This window comes from Nycticebus coucang, chromosome 12 (genome assembly GCF_027406575.1).
Source record: "Nycticebus coucang isolate mNycCou1 chromosome 12, mNycCou1.pri, whole genome shotgun sequence".
Lineage (NCBI taxonomy): Eukaryota > Metazoa > Chordata > Mammalia > Primates > Lorisidae > Nycticebus > Nycticebus coucang.
Window position 1 is genome coordinate 51,390,581 of NC_069791.1, and position 15,353 is coordinate 51,405,933.

General features: G+C 42.6%; 1 protein-coding gene across 1 annotated transcript; it reads left to right on the forward strand.

The window, feature by feature from the left end:
• Window positions 1-947: 947 nt before the first annotated feature.
• Window positions 948-15,353, forward strand: AICDA (activation induced cytidine deaminase). Its single transcript, XM_053555847.1, has 5 exons — window positions 948-1,056; window positions 9,037-9,184; window positions 12,308-12,578; window positions 12,863-12,978; window positions 13,738-15,353. Exons 1-5 carry the CDS (start codon window positions 1,049-1,051, stop codon window positions 13,789-13,791), a joined length of 597 nt encoding a protein of 198 aa, XP_053411822.1. The 5' UTR covers window positions 948-1,048; the 3' UTR covers window positions 13,792-15,353.

Consider the following 15,353-nt stretch of genomic DNA (forward strand, 5'->3'; position numbering starts at 1 on the left):
AGGCATTATGGTGGACACCAGTAGTCCCAGCTACTTGGGAGGCTGAGGTAAGAAAATCACTTAAGCCCAAGAGTTTGAGGTTGCTGTAAGCAGTGATGCCACAGCACTCTACCTAGGACTACAGCTTGAGACTCTGTCTCAAAAAAAAAAAAAAAGTTCTGGTACTAAATTCTATATAACTGAGTTTATTTCCTCAGCCACAAAGTGGGAGCTGTTAGAGCCTGTCTCTATTGAGATGCAGAGATACTCTATCATTAAATGATGGAACAGATGTTTTCAGCTCACAGAACATGAGATGCTACTTAAATGATATTTAATACTATTTAAATAAATTTTACTATTATGTTATTATTATTATGCTTTCTTAAAATGTCAGAATAATATAAGGGTACCTATGGTTAGGTTACATCATCTTTGTAAGGTAAAGTCTGAGTGGTAGTTGTTTCCTTCACCCAAGAAGTGAGCCATATACCCAGGTATTGTTCCCTTTAGTTGGGAACCTCTCTCCTCCTGGCCACTTCTTGAATTTAATTGAGTTTTTCTCTCAAGTGAGCACTTAGTTGTTAATCTACTAGTTTCAATTTAGGATTGAGCATATGTGATGCTTGTTTTTCCATTCCTGTGATACTTAGGAGAATATTCTCCATGTCCATTCACACTTTTATGCTTTTAGTTAAAGACAGTGTATGTTATCATGATTATAGTTTAAGAGGTTACTGCCTCTTGATCTTTGCTAGCTATGGAGCATGGACTGGATATTTAAAGCTGTAGCCCTAAGGAAACCTACACCTTAAGCAGAGCTCCCCTCCATCCTTTAACTCATTTGACCCTGCCTCTTTGACAACCCCGCCCACCTTCACTGGACCTAAATCAGAAGCAAGGCTGTTGGGGTACCTGGTGGTGGTGGTGCTGTTGGGGGAGGAGCCCAAATTTGAATGTGAGGGGCCAATGCACTGTCAGACACAGGCAGTGAAGAAGCATTGAATGAAGCAAGGTTTCTTTGGCCTAAGACTTTCAGGGAACCCAGAAAGACACTCTGGAAACTGCTATGGACAGGTAAGACATAGTCTCTCTTCATGGGTGCTTGCATTGGCTTTTTTTTTTTTTTTTTTTTTCAGTGCAAATCTAAGGAATGAGATTGGCAGCTTTCCCTTTCTAACCAACCATTATCTGACTCACGAGATCTACTTAACGTGTACATTTCTTTTTCTGGCTCTGCCTCATTTTCTTCTATTCACATCTTACATACCCTCAGCTTAATTCTCTCTGTTCCGTGTTTCTCTCAGTTTCTTTCTTTTTCATGTTGCAAAATAAATATCACGCATGACGCACTGACTCGTCCCGAAATTTGCACCACAGTCAGAACTAGTTTGTAGTAATAATATGAACATAGCAATCTTTAGAGATTCAAATCATGAAAGGGCAATTGCAATACTATACTAAAAACAGTAGTGCTGATTTTCAGAATAATTTTGTAAATACTCAATAATGTAACCTCTTGGAGATAAACTCTTCTAGGGAGATGTTACTGTAAGAAAATATGTACCTTTTAAGATGCCAAATGGTCTAAATGCATTGCTTGAAAATCACCATTGTTGTACCTATTTTGAGGAGAAAAATTCATTCAAGGAAGTTATTTCATGGTATAGCCTCAATGGCATTTTTACTGCTTAATTAATCTTTCCATTTGTTCAGATATGGCTTAACATACTTCTTAAATGCAGATTCTGTAAGATTTTCACAATGTTACGATGCAGTTTATAATATGTTATTATTATAGAATTTATTCTATTCCTATGTTTACAATCACTACAGACATATGACAATCATATCTAATACATATACTTTACCTCAATTTAATTATTTTACAACAAATTCACACTATGTTCTCTAGAAGTAAATGGGCTATAAAATAAGAAAAAACAATAAGAATTTACACTACAGAGTAAGTATTTTAATGATAAATTAAATATTCTTCAGAAAATTTTCTTGAGGGTATGCAATGTCAAATGTCCTTTTGGTCCAGTGAAAATTTGAAAACTAATCTGTAGTATAGGTTCTAGCAAAGGGTCCAGTGGAAAGTCTTGTACATCGGCTGGGTGTGGTGGCTCACGCCTGTAATCTTAGCACTCTGAGAGGCCAAGGTGGGTGGATTACCTGAGCTTACCGGTTTGAGACCAGCCTGAGCAATAGTGAGACCCCATCTCTAAAAATAGCCAGGTGTTGTGGCAAGCACTTGTAGTCCCAGCTACTTGGGAGGCTGAGGCAAGAGAATCACTTGAGCCCAAGAGTTTGAGGTTGCTGTGAGCTGTGATGCCACAGCACTCTACCAAGGATGACAAAGTGAGACTCTGTCTCAAAAGAAAAAAAAAAAAAGACTTGTACATAATGAAATACAAAGCAAAGTCAGTAGTTGAAATTCAAAGGAAGACAAGAGAGAGAGAGAAAAGATGAATCAATAGGAGAAAAGGGAAATATGTAATCAAAATAAGGAAGATAATATCTGCAGAACTCACCAGTGACAGGCAGGAAGGTGATTTTGTCAGGATTATTTTTAACCCATTTGTCTCTGGTTTGCATTGCTGGGGATACAGTGAGGGTTCTGCCTCAGGGGGCACAGCTGTCCAGAGCAGCTGTCAACCTGACAGCTTGAAAAACTGCCCTGGCAAAGTCCTTCCTACCCAGAAGAGAAACTATGAGAATAGGACGCTGGAAATGGGTTCCAAACTAGAGTTGAAGGGAAGTGATTGATCAAGAAAGTTAATCACCCACCAGATTAAGATCATGCAATTCATTTCACTCTTGCTGGTAACAAGTGACAGAATCAGTACAGGCCTATTGTATTTTCATGTGGGATAGGACACAAAAGTCCATCTGAATTCCTTTATGTTTTATCCTTCTTTTCCATACTCCCAGAACATTTTCCTTACTCATGATAACAAGTCTACCCCCACCCCAACCTCTCAGTGCATGAAAAAACATATAGTTTTCTCTGCCCTTGATTTCCACCCTCAGCATGGGAGGGTAGGTTAAATATAAAAGGGATTTGTTGGTAAAAGATGAAACATATCTGTTTAAAACTGACTGGGCCCCAAAGAGAGATATTGTTTTCTTTCTCTTTGGCATTTACTAAGCACCTATTCTGTGTTAAGCTTATATATGGCAAAGGTTATTATATACCAATTATGTAATAATAGAAATAGTCGTGGTGCTATGGTGATTAGCATAATAAATTATCATTTTATAATAAAACTACTTAATATTGAATCCTTGTTAGTGTCCATTTTAGATTCCAGACAAATATGCATTTTTAATTTAAAATAATACAGTTGACTAAATTTTATATTGACTGATATACAAAAAGTGCACAGGTAATAAAATCTAGTTCTCTGCCACAAGGTTTAAAGTCCTTTCCAGGGGCGATGCCTGTGGCTCAGTGAGTAGGACGCTGACCGGGGCCGAACCCACCACCAGCCAACTGCAACAAAAAATAGCCGGGCGTTGTGGTGGGCGCCTGTAGTCCCAGCTACTTGGGAGGCTGAGGCAAGAGAATAGCCTCAGCCCAGGAGTTGGAGGTTGCTGTGAGCTATGATGCCATGACACTCTACCAAGGGCGATAAAGTGAGACTCTGTCTCTAAAAAAAAATAATAATAAAGTGCTTTCCAGTAAGCTTCATGTGTGTAAGGGAAGATACTTAAATTGTAACAGCTGGCTAGGGTTGGTGGCTTACTTCTGTAATCCTAGCATTTTGGAGGCTGAGGCAGGAGGATTGCTTGAAGCCATGAGTTCAAGACCAACCTGAGCAAGAGTGAGACCCCTAGCTCTACAAAAAAGTAGAAAAATTAGCCAGTTGTTGTAGGCAGGTGCATGTAGTCCCAGCTGCTCAAGAGGCTGAGGCAGGAGGATCAGTTGAGCCCAGGAGTTTGAGGTTGCAGTGAGCTATGATGACACCATTGCACTCTCACTCAGACCAGTCTCAAAAACAAAACAAAACATAACAAAACAAAACAAACCTGTAACAGCTATACAGAGCTGTTGTTCTATTATCTACTTAATTAGGTTGACATTTTTGGTAGTTCATTTTTTTTTTTTTTTATTGTTGGGGATTCATTGAGGGTACAATAAGCCAGGTTACACTGATGGTAGTTCATTTTTAAAGTCAGGGTTGATCACCTGTATATTATTAAAATATCAGTGATCAGCTTACATCCACATGAAGACTGGTACATGAATGTTTATAGTACCTTTATTCACAATAGCCCCAAAGTGGAAACTGTCCAAATGTCCATTAACAGGCGAATAGTAAACAAAATGTGCTATATCCATGAAATGGATCCATTTCCACTCTGCAGGAAAAAGGAACAAGCTATTGATACATGGATGAATCTGAAAGTCATTAAGCTAAGTGAAAGAAGTCAGACATGAAGGAGGAGATACTGTGCACTTTACATGAAATTCTAGAAAATTAGAGGTAGCTTATAGTTACAGAACGCAAATGTGGTTGCCTTGGCCAGGGGGGAAGAAGTGACTGCCATGGAGGATGAAGAAACTTTGGTGGGTGCCTAGGAAATGTTCCGTACCCTGATTGTGGTACCAGTTTGGGATGTTTACCTATGTCCGTATTCATAAAATCGAATACTTTAATGAGTGAAATTTACTGCACGTGAGTTATACCTCAATGTAAAAAACAACAATAAAAAAAAAGTGAAAAAAGTTTCAATTCTCTTGCCAGCCAACGGTATTCAAATTTCTGACTAGGCCTTTATTTTACAAGTTCTCTGCAGTTCTCCATAATAACATTAGGTGGCAGCACTAGCTCCACAAATTGGATAAATACACAGGGCAGCCATAAAGACAATTTTTAGACAGAGAACTATTTTTAAGTTGCACATGAACTTTATGGCCACCCTGTATCTCTGGAAAAGATTAGAGACAAAAACTAGCGATACCACCTGTACTATAGTGGCAATCACACTGCATAGCTTGTGCAACTATGTTTGCAGCTGTAACAGAGACTCTTAATTTCTTTTTTTTTTTTTTTTTGCAGTTTTTGGCTGGGGCTGTGTTTGAACCTGCCACCTCCGGTATATGGGGCCAGAGCCCTACTCCTTTGAGCCACAGGCACCGCCCAGGGCCTCTTAATTTATTATTATTATTATTATTATTTTTGAGACAGAGCCTCAAGCTGTTGCCCTGGGTAGAATGCTGTGGCAACACAGCTCACAGCAACCTCCAACTCCTGGGCTCCAGCAATTCTCTTGCCTCAGCCTCCCAAGTAGCTGGGACTACAGGCGCCCGCCACAATGCCTGGCTATTTTTTGGTTGCTGCCATCATTGTTGTTTGGCAGGCCCAGGCTGAATTCAAACCTGCCAGCTCAGGTATATGTGGCTGGCGCCTTAGCCACTTGAGTCACAGGCGCTGAGCCAGTCTTAATTTCTTTAATGACATTTGGGTTACTAGTGTATTCCCACAAATGCAATTCAATTTAGGGTTTATGAAATGCAAGACACTGCTAGGAATTAGAAAACAAGACTGACACTTAAAATTAATCATCAAAAAAATAAATAAATAAAGAAGAGAAGCAATGCAATTAGTCCTACGTGGGAACCTAATATTTAGATTATATTGCTGAGTTGAAAAGCCAGCAGAGTACAAAATTATATATGTAATCAGTATAATCCAAATCATGTAAATATATGCCTTTAAAAGACTAAGGAAAAACATGAGAATCTTAATAGTCATTACCATTAAACATTATGTCTAATTATCATTAGACATTAGGGTAGTCTAGACTTTACAATTATTTAATATTTTAAAATTTAAAACTATTTTTCAGTAGTATTCAAATTTGACAATATTGAGTGTTGCTCATATATTTTATTTATTTGTTTTTTTTTTGAGACAGAGTCTCACTATGTTGCCCTCAGTAGAGTACCACAGCATCACAGCTCACAGCAACCTCAAACTCTTGGGCTTAAGTGATTCTCTTGCTCCAGCCTCCCAAGTAACTGGGACTACAGGCACCTGCCACAACGACCGGCAAGCTCATACATTTTAAAATATATATTTATAAGGCTGGGAGTCACGGCTCACACCTGGAATCCCAGCACTCTGGGAGGCTGAAGCAGGTGGATCACCTGACCTTGAGGGAGACCCCGCCTCTGAAAAAAAAATAGCCAGGTGTTGTGGCAGGGGCCTGTAGTCCCAGGTACCTGGGAGGCTGAGGCAAGAGAATCACTTGAGCCCAGGAGTCTGAGGTTGCTATGAGCTATCATGCCACAGCACTCTACCGAGGCCAACAAAGTGAAATTCTGTCTCAAAAAAAATAATAATAATAAAATAAAATATATATTTATAAAGTGACATTCTGAAAAAAAATGAAGTGACACTCTGCCTCAAAACACAGAAAGTCTTACTGAGGTGACAGAGATGTTGGCGAGTGATAAATTGGAAAGCAATAGAAATCTAGAGGAGGGTTTTTATTGTTATTGTTAGATTTTTGTTCAGAATATTTGAGATAGGCTCGGCTCCTGTGGCTCAAGTGGCTAAGGCGCCAGCCACGTACACCTGAGCTGGCGGGTTCGAATCCAGCCTGGGCCTGCCAAACAACAATGACGGCTGCAACCAAAAAAATAGCCGGGCGTTGTGGAGGGCGCCTGTAGTCCCAGCTACTTGGGAGGCGGAGACAGGAGACTCGCTTGAGCCCAGGAGTTGGAGGTTGCTGTGAGCTGTGATGCCATAGCCCTCTACCCAGGGTGACAGCTTGAGGCTCCGTCTCAAAAAAAAAAGAATATTTGAGATAGTGGTAGTGAAAAGGATTGTATTAGAAGGATTGAAATTGTGGTTAGGCTTTGAAGGATGTGTAGAGTTTGCCCAGTGGAAAAAAGGAAGGGAAGCATTCAGTCAGAGGGCAGTACATCAGCAAGGCAGCAGGAAAGGCAAAGCTGAAGGAAAGCAGACTAGCCTCCTGGAGCTGCCCCAAGGGAGGGAGCTGCTGTGCAGAGGGTTTTCTGCTTAGGGAGCTGCTGTACAGTAGGCCACTGCAGAGGGAGTTGCTGCTATATTGGAGGGCCTGCTGTATGGGGAATCTGGTGTGTGTGCACAGAGAGCTGTTGCTGCTGTATAGGAAGTCTGCTGCAAAAGGAGCTGCTGTAGGGGGGCTGCTGCAGAGGGAGCTACTATACAGGGGACTGCTGCTGCTGTACAGGGGGCTGCTGCAGAGGGAGCTACTGTACAGGGGACTGCTGCTACTGTACAGAGGGCTGCTGCAGAGGGAGCTGCTTCTGTACTGGGGAGCCTGCTGCAATAACAATAACAACAACAAAAACCCTCTGCAGCAGCCCCCTGTACAGCAGCTCCTTTTGCAGCAGGCCTCCTATACAGTAGCAGCAGCTCTCTATGAAGGACCTCCCCCCATACAACAGATTCCCCATATAGCTGGCCCTCCAATACAGCAGCAACTCTGCAGTGGAGCTCATAGCAACCTCAGATTCCTGGGCTCAAGCGATTCTTTTGCCTCAGAGGGAGCTGCTAAACTAGGGCCTGCTACAGGAGGTGCTGCAGAGGGACCTGCTGTATTGGGGCCTGCTGCAGAGGGAGCTGCTGGACAGGGGGCTGCTGCAGAGGGAGCTGCTGGACAGAGGACTGCTGCAGAGGGAGCTGCTGCTGTATAAGCAGAGGGCCTGCTGTATAGGGAATCTATTGTATGGAGTGGGGAGGTCTCCTGCATGAAGAGCTACTGTATAGAAGGCCTGCTACAAAAGGAACTGCTGGACAGGGTCTGCCAGACAGGGGCTGCTGCAGAGGGAGCTGCTACATAGGAAGCTGCAATACAAGGGCCTCCTGCACAGGGAGCTGCTGCAGAGGGGGCTGCTGGACATGGGGCTGCTGCAGAGGAAGTGGCTGGACAGGGGGCTGCTACAAGGGGAGCAAGTACTGGGGGAAGGAAGGGAATAAGTACTAGGAAACAAGGGTAGAAATACAGACTGAGGGCCAACTATGAAAACTGGCCTGGCTCAGTGCCTGTAGCTCAAGCGGCTAGGGCACCAGCCACACACACTGGAGCTGGTGGGTTCAAATCCAGCCAAGGACCACCAAACAACAATGACAACTACAACTTAAAAAATACGTGTTGTGGCTGATGCCTGAAGTCCCAGCTACCTGGGAGGCTTAAGCCCAAGAGTTAGAGGTTGCTGTGCGTTGTGATGCCATGACACTCTACCCAGGGCAACAGATTGAGACTGTCTCAAAAAAAAAAAAAAAAAAAAGAATAAAGAAAACTGCAGTGAAGAGTTTGGAATTTTTTCTGCAGACGGAAGAACCATTAGGTTTTTAGCATGGAAATGACATGGCACAGTGGGTAGTGAGATCTCTGTGGTGACAGTGTGGAGAATGTTATCTTAGAGGGACAGGAGGCAGAAGCCAGCACCACAAAGAAAGTAGAAGAAGATGAGGGGTAGCAGAGAACAGAGGAAATAAAGCAGGTACAAATTCAAGATATTTGGGAGTTTGAAACAACACATTTTGATGATTAATTAAATATGGAGACAGGGGAAGAAGGAAGAATCAGGGATGATGATTCCAAACTTCCAGGCTGCTTACTGGAGGTGGGGAAGGCAGGAGGAGAGGCAGTTCAGGACAGGGGGATGTTGAGGATACTGTTTTGACCATGTTCAGTTTGAGGTACATATCAGACATTCAGACAGAGACTGGAGCAGAAGCCTGTCAATATCATCATGAAATGAGGGACAGTTTGATTTTAATTCCAAGTCATCAGGATTTAGAAGACAGCCATAGAAGATTATCTTGGGAGCCAGCGGGGCTTTGGGGCTCTTACTGAGCATCTCTCAGTTGGTCTTAAATATAGGCAGGAATGGAGCTTAGGATGGATTCCAAGCTCAGTGGGTCTCAGGCCTTCAGCAAAGGAAGCCAGAGCATCCTCTGGTGGTTAGCTCAAATAATTACAAATGGAAAAAAAAAAAAGAAAAGAAAACCCAGTGGTCAAATAATGAACTGTACTCCTGCATACCCACAGCCTCCTGATGAACCAGAAGAAGTTTCTCTACCACTTCAAAAATGTCCGATGGGCTAAGGGTCGGCATGAGACCTACCTGTGCTATGTGGTGAAGAGGAGGGATAGCGCCACTTCCTTTTCACTGGATTTTGGTCACCTGCGCAACAAGGTATCAATGAGTTTGCACCCCAAACTTAATACTAAAGCATGGGTGCTTTCATAGCCACCTGCTGATGGTACTACTTTTAGCTTCTTTTGCATTTTTGTCTCCACTCCAAATGATCCTGTTTTATCTTCCTTTTTTCATGTCCACAAACCCATATTAGACATGGCCCAAACGATGTCATTTAATATTCTTCCCAATATCGTCCCCTAATGCTACGCCCTCTTTCAGTGCCGGGAACAACTGCCTCCAAATTTCCCTTCCCTTTCCTCAGCATCTGAATTGGGTTTGAGGCAATTAAGTTAAGAACATTTTGATTTGGGGGAATATTATCAACCCATTCAAGCAAAATTTTAAATGCGAAAACCAAATTGTGTCTTTAGAAATTTTGAAAATTAAGGAAAAATAATTGAAGACAAATTAACAGGGACCTCAATCCTGTTTTCCAAATGATTTCTAATCCTAGTATGGATCAGAGGCCAGTGAAATACATTCAACCTAGTGATCCCTAGGAACTCAGGGAAGTCTCAGCTGATTGATTAATTAAATTGGTCTTTCAGCTGCCTGAGAGAATTACATTTCCAAGATCCTTCTTCACCAAATTCTAGACAGGCTTACATAAACTTCTGCCTCTGAATATCTCCTGGTGTGCTGTGACATCTAGTCCTGGTGGAATCTGAGGGAAGAATCTGCGAGGTGGAATGTCATTGTCTGGATCACTGTTTGGTAGCTATTTATTTATTTGTTTATTTTGAGACAGAGTCTCACTTTGTCACCCTGGGTAGAGTGCCATGGTATCATAGTTCACAGCAAACTCAAACTCTTAGGCTCAAGAGTCTCTCTTGCCTCAGCCTCCTGAGAAGTAGGTACTATAGGCGCCTGCCACAATGCCCAGCAATTTTTTTTTTTTTTCTGAGACAAAGTCTCACTACGTCGTCCTCGGTAGAGTGCAGTGGTGTCACAGCTCACAACAACCTCAAACTATTGGGCTTAAGCAATTCTCTTGCCTCAGTCTCCCAACTAGTAACTACAGGCGCCCACCACAACACCTGTCTATTTTTTTGGTTGTAGTTGTCATTGTTGTTTGGCAGGCCCAGGTTGGGTTCAAACCCTCCAGCTCTGGTCCATGTGGCTGGCACCCTAGCCGTTGAGCTACAGGCACCAAGCCATGCCCAGCTATTTTTTTTTTCTTTCAGTTTTTGGCCAGGGCTGGGTTTGAACCCACCACTTCCAGCATATGGGGCTGGTGCCCTACTCCTTTAAGCCACAGGCACCACCCAATGCCCAGCTATTTTTTAGAGATGAGGTCTCACTCTTGCTCCACTAGTCTTGAACTTGTGAATTCAAGCAATTCACCTGCCTCAGCCTCCCAGACTGATAGGATTACAGGCATGAGCCACAGTGCCCAGCCTCTGGTGGCTATTTTATTATTTAATTTTCTTTGCCTACATTTGTATTAATTTCCCATCTTTTTCATATTTGGCAGCATGAAGTTCTGATTTTTATAGAAGGCTTTGATTTTTATTAAGCACTTTCACTTACTTCTCATTTAATGCTCACCCAACAGACCATTTTACAGAAATAGAAAAACCAAGAGTTGGGTAACTTGTCTAAGTCATAGGAGTAATGGAGCTGGAAAATGGTACAGAGGTCTTCATATTCTGGAGCTAAAGACTTCTCTGCAATACCAAGTGTGCCTGTTATATCTTATCATTGCGATTATTATTACAATCATCAAAGAGATCATATAATGAGCAAACACATTATTCAATTGCTTAGTCCATCTAGTGGCTATTACTTCTCTTCTAATACCTGCCAATCTGCCTCACCATAATGTATTTTCCTTCTTCAGATCCTCCCAACTGGTCTTCACAAACGGCCCCACCTCCACCTAGTGGTCTAGGTGTATTCCTACAGCAGGCACTTTCAAGTCATTTTCCTTCTCAAAAGACTCAATCAATAACTTCAGAGGCCAGGCTGTGGTGGCTCACACTTCCCAGAGTGCTAGTAATCCTAGCACTCTGGGAAGCCAAGGCAGGGGAGGTTCACTTCAGCTCAGGAGTTGGAGACCACCCTGTCTCTATTAAAAATACCAAAAAATTAGCCTGCTGGGTGCTGTGGCTCACTTCTGTAATCCTAACATTCAGGGAGGCTGAGATGGGTGAATCACCTGAGCCCAGAAGCTAGAAGATCAGCCTGAGCAAAAGGGAGACCCCATCTCTACTGAAAATAGAAAAAACTAGCTAGGTGTGGTAGCAGGTGCCTACAGGCCCAGCTACTCAGGGAACTGAAGCAAGAGGATTGCTTGAGCCCAAGAGTTTGAGGTTGCTGTGAGCTGTGCTGATGACATGGGCACTCTACCAGGGTGACAGAATGAGACTCTGTCTCAAAGAAAAAAAAGGGGGGGTGCCTGTAGCTCAGTGGGTAGGGCCCCTGCCCCATATACCCAGGGTGGCAGGTACAAACCCGGCCCTGGCCAAACTGCAACAACAACAAAAAAAGCCGGGCGTTGTAGCGGGCACCTGTAGTCCCAGCTACCAGGGAGGCTGAGGCAAGAGAATCGGCTAAGCCCAGGAGTTGGAGGTTGCTGTGAGCTGTGTGACACCAAGGCACTCTACTGAGGGCAGTAAAATGAAACTCTGTCTCTACAAAAAAAAAAAAAAAAAAAAAAAGAAGCAAGGAAGGGAGGGAGGGAGGGAGGAAGGAAGGAAGGAAGGAAGGAAAAGAAAAGAAAAGAAAAAGAAAGCTAGTTGGTGAGCATTGTGGCTCCTGCCTGTAGTCCCAGGTACTTGGAAGGCTGAGGCAGGAGGATGGCTTGAGCCCAGGAGTTTGAGGATGCAGTGAACTATAATGATGCTACTGCTCACTAGCCTAGGCAACAGAGGGAGAATCGTCTCACAAACAAACAGTAACAACAAAACTAACTTCACAAACACAAATTAAATCTCTACTTAGTAGTGTGTTGCTACTTTCTCCTCACTCAGCTCATTTCATCCCACAAAAATATTCTGGACACGAATTGCAGGCATCCCATAAGATCACTGTGGGAGGGAACTGACCGCAAAGCTACCAGAACCGCGATGAAGCTCAAAGGGCATCAGCTGAGCCATCTGCTCTCTCTCTCCCCAGTCGGGTTGCCACGTGGAACTGCTCTTCCTCCGCTACATTTCCGACTGGGACCTGGACCCTGGCCGCTGCTACCGTGTCACCTGGTTCACCTCCTGGAGCCCCTGCTACGACTGTGCCCGACATGTGGCCGACTTTCTGAGAGGGAACCCCAACCTCAGTCTGAGGATCTTCACCGCGCGCCTCTACTTCTGCGAGGACCGCAAGGCTGAGCCTGAGGGGCTGCGACGGCTGCACAGGGCTGGAGTCCAAATCGCCATCATGACCTTCAAAGGTGTGAAGGGGGACCCTTCCACACTGGCTCGGGATAGCAGGCATCATTCTGGTATTGCAGTGTAGAATGGCAAGAGTCAGTGGGGGCATTCAGGGGGCAGAATGGTGCCTGGGTCCTGGTTAACCTTTGGAGCCAGAATTTGAGAAAAGTAGTAATGGCTGGGAGACAAAGCCCGGGGAGAATACGAAACCGGGACTAAGGTTTTCTTTCTTTTCCCTCGATTTGAGACCTGAACGATCTTCTACACCTTACAGTGCCTCCCCCGCCCCCTTTTTCTTTTAAAGATTATTTTTACTGCTGGAATACTTTTGTAGAAAATCGTGAAAGAACTTTCAAGGCCTGGGAGGGACTGCATGAAAATTCAGTTCGTCTTTCCAGACAGCTTCGCCGAATCCTTTTGGTAAGGGGCCTCCTGGTGCCTTACGTTCTTTTCTCCCCATAGTCTTTTCCTGGGGCTTCCTATACTTCATATATTTTATTACATATTTTTATCACTCTCATTTTTTCTCTGATGAAAACATTATTTCTCTTTCAATTCATTTTTCTCTTCCATTATTTCATGGTTCAGAGCCCTCTGCTAACATTCCTTTCCCTTACCTTCTCTTTCTTTCATTGCTTCACATTCCTTCTTCCTATTAGTCTCTCCTCAGGATTGCTTCCTTCCTCCCATCAGGATGCTTTTCTCGTCCTATCTCCTTATTTATTTGCTTGTTTCTTTCTTTATTTATTAAAGACAGGTTTGTGCTCTGTCACCTGCGTTGGAGTGCAGTGGTATGGTTATAGCTCACTGCAGCCTTGAACTCTTGGGCTCAAGTGATTTTCCTGCCTTAGCTTACAAGTAGCTGGGACTACAAGCTCCAGCGCCACCACATCACCTAACTGAAAAGAGGGAAAAAAGTTCTCATGGTAGATACGGGGTCTCACTATGTTGCCCAGCTTGGGCTCAGACTCTTGGCTTCAAGAGATCTTCCCACCTCAGCCTCTCTAAGTACTGGGATTACAGTCATAAGCTACCATACCTGGCCTTCTCTTTTTACTCCTGATTTACTTTCTTCCAAAATGTTACAATGCCATTGACTCAGTTTATAACTCCCCCTGACCCCCGCCCCAACTCAGTTTTGAAGCTAGTCACTAAATTTACTTCTGTGTTTATCTACAGCCCCTGTATGAAGTGGATGACTTGCGAGATGCATTTCGTACTTTGGGACTTTGATAGCAACCTCCAGCAATGCCACCAACAATGAATTGTCTCTGCTGAAGATAGTGGATAAAAGAACAATTCTTCAAGTCTTCTCTATTTTTCTTCGGACACAAATTCATATATGACTCTTTAAAAATATATGCCTTGAAAATAGAGAAGGAACACAGGCCCGCTAGGGTGACGCTGACAATGGTGTGGTTTTGAATGCAACACTGACCTCTACTGGGAGCAACAGAACTGCAAGACTGGGGAGCATCCTAAAATGTCAGTGTTCTATGACTTTTAGGCAGGATGAAAGTTGAGGGTAGACCTTAAAAAGCACGGTGGGAAGATCAATTTTTTTCCATCAGTATCATTTATTATTCGATTCATTTGAGTTGTTAGTGGTGTTAGTGATAGATTTTTCTATTCTTCTCCCTTGACATTTACATTCAAGTAACACGATCTCTTCTGTCAGGCCATGATCTGTACAGTACCTCCTAATGAGAGGATGTGGGTAGTTGTAACCTCAGACCATCTTTCTAAAGCATTAATAACCCAACATGTGCTGTATGTTTTAATTGTCAGAGTCATGTTTTTATATGTATACATAAGAGGTTTTTGTAGGGGGAGAAAGAGGATATATAGATTACTCATGGTCACCTTCAAACTATTTTAATACAAGATCCTAAAATAGATATGAGGACTATGAAGACATTATAATCATGAGTTGATGCCCCAAGTTGTCAATCCCCTGGAAACACAGACTTTTTAAAAGAAGTTTAGAAACATTCATGAACTTCCCACATAATATTAGTGAACACTTGCAACAGACTTGCTTGAATGTTAAAAGAGGAAAATAATGTTCTCTCTGATGGGTCTTTTAATCTCAGAAATGCCAATCAGGTCAAGGTTTTTTACCTTTTATATGTGTGTGACATTTATTCCAAAGATATGTTAACTATAAGATTGTGATAAAAGAATAATAAAGCTGGACATGGTGGAGTGCACCTATAGCTCAAGCTACTACAGAGGCTGAGATAGAAGGATTGCTTGAGCCCAGGAGTTTGAGGCCAGCCTTAGCAACATAGCAAGACCCTATCTCTAAAACAACAACAACAACAACAAACCCCCAAAAACAAACAAACAAAAAAGAATATATGTTAGAGAAGGGAAGGATTGAAAGGGCATTGTAAGGAAATCATGCTTTATCCAGCAAAGTGTAGGGAGCCAATAAGGGTTCCCTATTTGTTCCTACTGGTGCCTTATTATCACTAACAATTATCTTTGCCAATGAGAAAAATATTCAGAAAAGCCATGTCCTTGTGCAATTATTACCTAGCAACCCTCACAATGCAGATGAACAGATGCACAGGAAAACCTGTATGCATAATTGTATTATTTTAATCTTATTGTACATAAGTTTGTGAATTAAATGTTCAAAATTGTTACTTCATGTATTCATTTCTATTTTATATTATGCTATATCATATTGATGATATTTTTGTCATAATTTCCTTTTCTGATGTATTAAAATTAATTCCTAAAGTCTCACAAGTTTGTAACTTTAGAAATGATTATGAAAGCAAAAAATA

Excerpts from the sequence above, each read along its gene's own strand:
- AICDA (XM_053555847.1), top strand. Across the intron at positions 9,185-12,307 it reads TTGGTCACCTGCGCAACAAG|TCGGGTTGCCACGTGGAACT; the intron begins GTATCAATGAGT and ends CTCTCTCCCCAG. Across the intron at positions 12,979-13,737 it reads AGCTTCGCCGAATCCTTTTG|CCCCTGTATGAAGTGGATGA; the intron begins GTAAGGGGCCTC and ends GTTTATCTACAG.